The sequence below is a fragment of the Eriocheir sinensis genome, unplaced genomic scaffold (genome assembly GCF_024679095.1).
Source record: "Eriocheir sinensis breed Jianghai 21 unplaced genomic scaffold, ASM2467909v1 Scaffold613, whole genome shotgun sequence".
NCBI lineage: Eukaryota > Metazoa > Arthropoda > Malacostraca > Decapoda > Varunidae > Eriocheir > Eriocheir sinensis.
In genome coordinates this window covers 32,501-42,500 of record NW_026111958.1, presented here as the reverse complement: position 1 = coordinate 42,500, position 10,000 = coordinate 32,501, and the positions used below count along the sequence as shown (strand labels likewise).

At 42.3% G+C, this 10,000-nt stretch overlaps 1 protein-coding gene across 1 annotated transcript in view; it reads left to right on the top strand.

The window, feature by feature from the left end:
* The window catches only part of LOC126993442 (transmembrane protein 132C-like), a 79,984-nt gene that overhangs the window by 56,846 nt on the left and 13,138 nt on the right, over positions 1-10,000 (top strand). Inside the window, 1 exon segment of the mRNA XM_050852566.1 lies at positions 8,922-9,117. Within this exon segment, the coding sequence (XP_050708523.1) occupies positions 8,922-9,117 (196 nt within the window).

Here is a 10,000-nt window from a genome sequence, read left to right as displayed (position 1 = left end):
GGCCTGGCGCCTTCCTGGTGTTGACGCCCCTCAGATGTCTCCTGACAGCGTCCTCAGAGATTAGCACACTCTCTAGTCTTGAGGCGATGAGTTGGGAGAGGGTGGGCGGCTGCCTGTCTGGCTCCTGGGTTGTCATCTTTTGACTGAAGTGACAGGCCAGCAGGTCAGCCTTTTCCCGGCTGGTGATGGCCAGGTCCCCGTCAGGTTTCCTCAGGGGCGGGATACGTTCCTGGGGGGTAAGGCCTTGCTGTTCCTTCACCAGCCCCCACCACTGTTTCGGGTCGGTTTGGTTAGAGGACAGCTTTCTCCTCCTGTCGGCATCCCACCTTTCTTTTGCCCACTTTGCTGTCCTCGTCATATTTTTGCAGGCTCGTCTGTGTTGGGCCTTATTTTCCTGCGTGGGGTGTCTTTTATATCTTGTCCAAGCCTTGTGTTTCCTTTCGGCTGCAATACGGCACCTGTACCCGAACCAAGGCTCTCTCTCTCTCTCTCTCTCTCTCTCTCTCTCTCTCTCTCTCTCTCTCTCTCTCTCTCTCTCTCTCTCTCTCTCTCTCTCTCTCTCTCTCTCTCTCTCTCTCTCTCTCTCTCTCTCTCTCTCTCGTCCTCCTTTATCTCCATTACTCTTCCTCTATTTCTCCTCCTCCTCCTCCTCCTCCTCCTCCTCCTCCTCCTCCTCCTCCTCCTCTTCTCACGGCCTCCATCTTCCCCCTCTTCCTCCTCCTCCTCCTCTATTTCTTCCTTTTCATCTTCCGTCACGACCACATCTCCTCCTCCTCCTCCTCTTCCTCCTCCTCCTCCTCCTCCTCCTCCTCTTCCTCCTCCTCCTCCTCCTCTGCAGTGTTGCCCAGTAGGAAGGAAGAAAGGAAGAGATATGGCATCGTTGCTTCCTCTCACCATGGCAACTGCACACCTGTACCTAAACACAGGAGGAGGAGGAGGAAGGGAAGCGTGATGGCGTAGCGACAGGTAGGATGGAAGAGGAGGAGGAAGGAAAAGGAGGTGAGGAGTGAAGGAAGAGGAGGAGGAAGGTGAAAGGAGGAAGGAGAGAGAGAAGAAGGAAGAATAAATCTAAACTTATTTTAATTTTGTTTCTTTCTCTTCCTTTTATCTCTATTTTTTTCTTTTTTTTTCCTTTTCTTTCTTCTTCTTCTTCTTCTTCTTCTTCTTCTTCTTTTTCGTCATATTATTTTCATTGTCTATTTCATTATCAATTTTTACGTTTACACACACACACACACACACACACACACACACACACACACACACACACACACACACACACACACACACACACACACACACACACACACACACAGGTATGATCGTTTCTACTTTCCATTATATATGCGTGTGTGTGTGTGTGTGTGTGTTATTTTACGCACTTCATTCTAAATTACTTACCTGTTGTTGTTGTGTTTGTTGTTGTTGTTGTTGTTGTTGTTGTTTTTCATGATCTTGTTCGTCTTATTTCTGTTGTTAATTTTTGGATAGTTCTTCCATACCTCTATATAGTGTTTTTTTTACGCTTTCCAATCTTTCAAAATATAGTAGTAGTAGTAGTAGTAGTAGTAGTAGTAATAGTAACAATAATAGTAGTAGTAGTAGTAGTAATAGTAGTAGTAGTAATAGTGACAATAATAGTAGTAGTAGTAGTAGTAGTAATAGTAGTGAGAGAGAGAAACTTTAATTAGTATGATTTCTTGATATGGTTTTCCATTTTAATTAAACTTTCACGCACACACACACACACACACACACACACACACACACACACACACACACACACACACACACACACACACACACACACACACACACTCTCTCTCTCTCTCTCTCTCTCTCTCTCTCTCTCTCTCTCTCTCTCTCTCTCTCTCTCTCTCTCTCTCTCTCTCTCTCTCTCTCATTACGTCGCTCCCGTCGGGTGTTTGTGATAGGTTTGTGCGTTTGTTTGTGCGTGCGTGTGTTTGTTTTTCCTTTGGGTTTGTTTATTTGTTTGTTTGTTTGTGGCTGAAAATTGTAGGACCTCGTTTATATCGGGGAAAGAGAGAGAGAGAGAGAGAGTGTCATTACCTCTTTACGTAATTAAATTCATCGTGACATTGGTATCATTATTATTATTATTATTATTATTATTATTATTATTATTATTATTATTATTATTATTATTGGTGTTGCTTATTCTTCTTTATTCCTTGATTTCATTTTCTCTCCTTCGTCTTTCCTTCGCTTTTTCTAATCCTTCTTTTTTTCATATTTTTCTTCGTTTAGTATTTGACGAATTTCATTTTTTCATACGATCTTTTCTGTTTTTTTTTCTTCTTTTTTCACCCACTGATCCTAACCTAACCCCCCCCTCACCCCCTGATCCTAACCTAACCCCCCTCACCCCCTGATCCTAACCTAACCCCCCTCACCCCCTGATCCTAACCTCCCTTCACCCCCTGATCCTAACCTAATCCCCCTCACCCCCTGATCCTAACCTAACCTTATCCCTGATCCTAACCTAACCTCCCCTCACTCCCTGATCCTAACCTAACCTCCCCTCAACCCCTGATCCTAACCTAACCTTATCCCCAGATCCTAACCTAACCTCCCCTCACTCCCTGATCCTAACCTAACCTCCCCTCAACCCCTGAGCCTAACCTAACCTCCCTCACCCCTGATCCTAACCTAACCTCCCTCACCCCTGATCCTAACCTAACCTAACCTAGCTAACCTCACCCCCTGATCCTAACCTAACCTAACCTCACCCCTGGTCCTAACCTAACCTAACCTCACCCCTGATCCTAACCTAACCTAACCTCACCCCTGGTCCTAACCTAACCTAACCTCACCCCTGATCCTAACCTAACCTAACCACACCCCAGATCCTAACCTAACCTCCTCACCCTGATCCTAACTAACCTAACCTCACCCCTGATCCTAACCTAACCTCCCTCACCCCTGATCCTAACCTAACCTAACCTCACCCCTGATCCTAACCTAACCCCCCCTCACCCCCTGATCCTAACCTAACCTAACCTCACCCCTGATCCTAACCTAACCTAGCTAACCTCACCCCCTGATCCTAACCTAACCTAACCTCACCCCTGGTCCTAACCTAACCTAACCTCACCCCTGATCCTAACCTAACCTAACCTCACCCCTGATCCTAACCCTAACCTAACCTCACCCCTGATCCTAACCTAACCTAACCTCACTGATCCTAACCTAACCTCCCCTCACCCCCTGATCCTAACCTAACCTAACCTCACCCCCTGATCCTAACCTAACCTCCCCTCACTCCCTGATCCTAACCTAACCTAACCTCATCCCCTGATCCTAACCTAACCTCCCCTCACCCCCTGATCCTAACCTAACCTCCCCTCACTCCCTGATCCTAACCTAACCTAACCTCACCCCCTGATCCTAACCTAACCTCCCCTCACCCCTGATCCTAACCTAACCTAACCTCACCCCTGATCCTAACCTAACCTAACCTCATCCCCTGATCCTAACCTAACCTCCCCTCACCCCCTGATCCTAACCTAACCTAACCTCATCCCCTGATCCTAACCTAACCTCCCCTCACCCCCTGATCCTAACCTAACCTCCCCTCACTCCCTGATCCTAACCTAACCTCCCCTCATTCCCTGGTCCTAACCTAACCTAACCTAGCTAACCTCACCCCCTGATCCTAACCTAACCTAACCTCACCCCTGATCCTAACCTAACCTAACCTCACCCCTGATCCTAACCTAACCTAACCTCACCCCTGATCCTAACCTAACCTAACCTCACCCCCTGATCCTAACCTAACCTAACCTCACCCCCTGATCCTAACCTAACCTCCCCTCACTCCCTGATCCTAACCTAACCTAACCTCACCCCCTGATCCTAACCTAACCTCCCCTCACTCCCTGATCCTAACCTAACCTAACCTCACCCCCTGATCCTAACCTAACCTAACCTCACCCCCTGATCCTAACCTAACCTCCCCTCACTCCCTGACGTGTTCATTACAAGATTTTTTCACTGTTATTAATTTGTCAGATTTTTCATATATACACAGGCTTGCATATACTCTTTTTTTTTTTCATTTGTATCTTTCATATTCACTTTTTTCATTTATTTTTCATCATTTCATCGATATTTTCTGTTATTTTTTCATATTTTTCCTGTTTTTTTCGATTTTTTTTTTCTTTTTCATTTTCGTCTTTTTCACACTTTTAACGAAGGCTATTTTTGTCCTGTTTTAAGCTTTCTATACCTGAACCAGCCTTTTTAATTAGCCTTTTGATCTCTCTCTCTCTCTCTCTCTCTCTCTCTCTCTCTCTCTCTCTCTCTCTCTCTCTCTCTCTCTCTCTCTCTCTCTCTCTCTCTCTCTCTCTCTCTCTGGGATTATTTTTGAAAGCAAGTCACGAAATATAGTAGAGAGAAGAAGAAGGAAAGCCAGAATGATGGACAGCTGGGGAGGGATTTTAGAGGAAAGGAGGGAAAGAAGGAGAGAAGGAAGGAAGGAAAGAAGGAAGGAAGGAAGGAAGGAAGGGAAACAGTTACCATTATTATTATTATTATTATTATTATTATTATTATTATTATTATTATTATTATTATTATTATTATTATTATTATTATTATTATTATTATTACAACTTTTTTCCTCCCTAATGACCTATTGTTATCTGACTAATACCTGTAATGAACGAGTATTATTTCCTGACCTTTCACACGTTGACCTAACCTGACCTTGACCTCGTAGTAGTAGTAGTAGTAATAGAAGGAAGATGAGGAAGAAGGGAAGGAAGGAAGGAAAGAAAGAAAGGAGAGAAAGAAATATAAGATACTGTAGAGGAGGAGGAAGAGGAAAAAGAGGAGGAGGAGGAAGAGGAAGAAAAGAAGGAGGAGAATAAGCAAAACAATGATAAAGAAGAAAGAAAAGAAGGAAGGATAAAAGAAAGGAAAAACATGTGAAGGAGGAAGAGGTAAGGAAGGAAGGAAAGAAAGAGAGAAGAGAAAGAACTATTATATAATGTAACGGAGGAAGAAGAGAAGGAGGAGGAGGAAGAGGAAGAAGAGGAGGAGGAGGAAGATTAGCAAAACAATGACAAAGAAGAAAGAAAAGAAGAAAGAAGAAGAGAAAGGAAAAACAAATGGTGAAGGAGGAAGAGAAGGATTAGAAGAAGAAGAAGAAGAAGAAGAAGAAGAAGAAGAAGAAGATAACGAGCAAAATAAGAAGCAAAGAGAAAAGAAAGAAGAGGAAGCAGAATAAGTAGACACGAAGAAGGAAGAGGAGGAGGAGGAGGAGGAGGAGGAGGAGGAGGAGGAGGAGGAGGTTCTCTTGTTTATATTTTCCTAACGTTCCTTGGGTTTTGAACTTTAGTATACCATTAAGAGGAGGAAGAGGAGGAGGAGGAGGAGGAGGAGGAGGAGGAGGAAGAGGAGGAGGAGGAGGTGGGATAATTTTGGTTATTTTTTGCTAATTAGGGAAAGAGGTGTGTGTGTGTGTGTGTGTGTGTGTGTGTGTGTGTGTGTGTGTGTGTGTGTGTGTGTGTGTGTGTGTGTGTGTGTGTGTGTGTGTGTGTGTGTGTGTGTGTGTGTGTGTGTGTGTGTGTGTGTGTGTTCCATTAAACTTTTGCTTCAAGTTTGCCACACACACACACACACACACACACACACACACACACACACACACACACACACACACAGAAGAAAAGAAAACATCGGTCATACTTTGTTGTTTTCTCTTTCTTTTTTTTTCGTTTTCAAAGTACCAAATGTGTGTGTGTGTGTGTGTGTGTGTGTGTGTGTGTGTGTGTGTGTGTGTGTGTGTGTGTGTGTGTGTGTGTGTGTGTGTGTGTGTGTGTGTGTGTGTGTGTGTGTGTGTGTGTGTGTGTGTGTGTGTGTGTGTGTGTGTAAACAAGAGCTTTCAAACCCTTTTTTTTTCCTTTCCTTTTTTTTTCGATAAATAATTTTTAATCCATCTAATTATTTTTTGTCTATTTTTTGTCATTATTTTTTTTCTTTTTCTGTTTTTTTATTAATTTTTTATCTCCTTTTTCTTCTTCTTTTCCTTTCTCTATTTTTATCATTCATTTTCTTTCTTTTTTCTTTATTTTTCTTTCTTCTTTTTCTCTCTCGATCAATTTTCCATCTATCTTCTTTTTCCTTCTCCTTCCCTTTGTCTTTTTTTCCTTCCTTTTCTTACTTTTCATTCATATTTCTTCTTCCTTTCTCTCTTTCGATCAATTTTCCATCTATCTTTTTCTTCCTCTCTTCCTTTATTAAATCTTTTCCTTCACTTCCTTATTTTCATTCGTATTTCTTTTCCTTCTTTCATTATTTTTTTCGTCTTTTACTTTCTTCTCTTTTCTTCGTCTATTTTCATCATTATTTTCATTTTCTAATCTTTTTCTATTTCTTCTTTCTCTTTTTTTTTATTTTCCAGACATCATTTTTTCCTATATTGCTTTTTCTTTCATTGTTTTCATTTTCTAATCTTTTTCTTTTTCTTTTTTTCTTTTTCTGTAATAATTTTTTCTTATATTCCTTTTTATTTCATTATTTTCCTTTTCTAATCTTTTTCTTTATCTTTTTTTCTTCTTCTGTAATCATTTTTTCCTATATTGCTTTTTATTTCATTGTTTTCCTTTCCTAATCTTTTTCTAATTCTTTCTCTTTTTCTGTAATTTTCCACACGTCATATTTTCCTATATTGCTTTTTTTCATTATTTTCCTTTCCTAGTCTTTTCTTTTTCTTTTTTTCTTCTTCTGTAATCATTTTTTCCTATATTGCTTTTTCTTTCATTATTTTCATTTTCTAATCTTTTTCTTTTTCTTTTTTCTTTTTCTGTAATCATTTTTTTCCTATATTGCTTTTTTTTCATTATTTTCCTTTCCTAGTCTTTTCTTTTTCTTTTTTTCTTCTTCTGTAATCATTTTTTCCTATATTCCTTTTTATTTCATCATTTTCCTTTCCTAATCTTTTTCTAATTCTTTCTCTTTTTTCTGTAATTTTTCACGTCAGTTTTTTCCTATATTGCTTTTTATTTCATTATTTTCCTTTCGTTCATTATTTCCCCGTCAATAAATCTAATCTATCCAACACGTTTCAAACCTTTTTATTACGCGTCATTATTATTTATCGCCCTCGCATTGACTGTGGTTGTGTTCTATCGTTTATTAGAATTTATCCGACCGTTCCATTATATATATGATTTTGATTTTGATGTATAGTTTCAGAGCTTTTTTTCTCTAACACACACACACACACACACACACACACGTAAAATCAACCCTCATCAGCTCCCCTCCTCTTACTGGCAGTGTTCTATCTCTTAAAATCCGCCGCCATGTTGCCTCTCTTTCTATCTTCTATCGATATTTTCACGCTGACTGCTCTTCTGAAATTGCTAACTGCTTGCCTCCTCCCCTCCCGCGCCCCGCTGCACTCGACTTTCTACTCTAGCTCATCCCTATACTGTCCAAATCCCTTATGTAATAGTTTTAACCAGCATCTTCATTCTTCCATCCCTATGTTGTCCAAATCCCTAATGCAAGAGTTAACCTGCATCTTAATTTTTTCATCCCTATGTTCTCCAAATCCCTAATGCAAGAGTTAACCTGCATCTTCATTCCTTCATCCTTATGTTGTCGAAATCCCTTATGCAAGAATTAACCAGCATCTTCATTCCTTCATCCCTATTCTCTCCAAATCCCTTATGCAAGAGTTAACCAGCATCTTCATTCTTTCATCCCTATGCTGTCCAAATCCCTTATGCAAGAGTTAACCAGCATCTTCATTCTTTCATCATTATGCTGTCCAAACCCCTTATGCAATAGTTAACCAGCATCTTTATTCTTTCATCCCTATGCTGTCCAAATCCCTTATGTAATAGTTTTAACCAGCATCTTCATTCTTCCATCCCTATGCTGTCCAAATCCCTTATGTAATAGTTAGCCTGCATCTTCATTCTTTCATCCCTATGCTGTCCAAATCCCTTATGTAATAGTTTTAACCAGCATCTTCATTCTTCCATCCCTATGCTGTCCAAATCCCTTATGTAATAGTTTTAACCAGCATCTTCATTCTTCCATCCCTATGCTGTCCAAATCCCTTATGCAAGAGTTAACCAGCATCTTCATTCCTTCATCCCTATGCTGTCCAAATCCCTTATGCAAGAGTTAACCAGCATCTTCATTCTTTCATCCCTATTCTCTCCAAATCCCTTATGCAAAAGTTAACAAGCATCTTCATTCTTCCATCCCTATGCTGTCCAAATCCCTTATGCAAGAGTTAACCAGCATCTTCATTCCTTCACCCCTATGCTGTCCAAATCCCTGATGCAAGAGTTAACCAGCATCTTCATTCTTTCATCCCTATGTTCTCCAAATCCCTTATGCAAGAGTTAACCAGCATCTCCACTCCTTCATTCTCTCCGCTGCCCCTGGTAAACTCATAAACAACCTTCCTTCGTCTGTATTTTCTCCTGCCTATGACTTGAACTCTTTTGACGCCTCTCCATTCGTAACTGATCTCTCTACTCACCTCACGTTCTTTTTCCTTTTTGTTGCTGTTTTTGTGTTTTCCCGTTGAGCTGCCTCCAATGATGTAAAAAAAAAAAAATACAGCTTGAGGATGACCGCCTCCTAACCCTTCCCTTCCCCATCAGCCTCCTAACCCTTCCCTTCCCCCTCAGCCTCCTAACCCTTCCCTTCCCCATCAGCCTCCTAACCCTTCCCTTCCCCATCAGTCTCCTAACCCTTCCCTTCCCCATCACCCTCCTAACCCTTCCCTTCCCCCTCAGCCTCCTAACCCTTCCCTTCCCCATCACCCTCCTAACCCTTCCCTTCCCCCTCAGCCTCCTAACCCTTCCCTTCCCCCTCACCCTCCTAACCCTTCCCTTCCCCATCAGCCTCCTAACCCTTCAATTCCCCCGCAGGCTCCACGAGGTGCTGTCCTGGGTGCTGGAGGTCCCGGAACACGTGGGGGCCGGCGAGGCAAAGATCACCTGGTCTCTGCGGTACCTCATGGACGCCCACCGCAGGGAAACCTTCTCCGGCGCCGACACGCCCAAGATGACGGCCCGACTCACCATACTGAAAGACGACATCCAAGCGGTCCTGCCCATTGCCAAGGTAAGGGGTCTGCTTCACCTGGTCTTCCTTCATATATCCTGAATCCCTACGCCCCTGTCCACCCAGCAGTGAATGGGTACCAGGTACTAATCGGGGGTTGTGTCCCGTCTCCTGGGGTCTGTTCCTTTCTCCTATAATTCCTTCCCCTTCTGTCTCTCTCCGGCATATGACCACAGATGTTGCGCCGACTAAACGAAACTTTCCAACTTTCTCCATATATCCTTCCCAGCCGTGGACAGAGGGTAAAACTCGCCCTAAATACAGTAGCTTAGTAACATAGCAAGAAAAAATATATTAGTAGCTAGGAAGGTACTTAGAAGGGCATTTAGAGAAGGGGATAGTATAGACAAACATGACTTTGATAAGCTAAGTTAAAGTTGAGAAGGCAAGATCATACGAGTACTAATCCTGTACAGAACTAGTTTATTACGAGTATATGGACACAGATAGACAGACAGACAGAGAGGAGGAAGATAAGGGAGAAAAGTAGGTTAATAGAAGAAGGGGAGGGATAAGGGAGGAAGAGAGAGAGATAAGGAAAGGATAGGAAAGGGAGGAAGGAAGGAAGGAAGGAGAGAGAGATCTTAGCAAGGTGTTGGTTCCCAGGTAAAGGAGGAGGAGGAGGAGGTGGTGAAGGAAAATAAAAGTCTGATAATGAAGATGAGGAGAGTGAATGGGAAGAGGAGGAGGAGGAGAGGAGGTGGAGGAGGAGGAGGAGGAGGAGGAGGAGGAAGAAGAAGATGAGGGAGAGGTTCGATGTACGCGAGAGAAAGGAAGAAGGAGAGAAGGAAAGAAAAGAGGAGGAGGAGGAGGAGGAGGAGGAAGAAGAGGAATGATGAAGGAAGAAAAAAGAAAAATATGAACCAGAGATTTGAAACAGAGA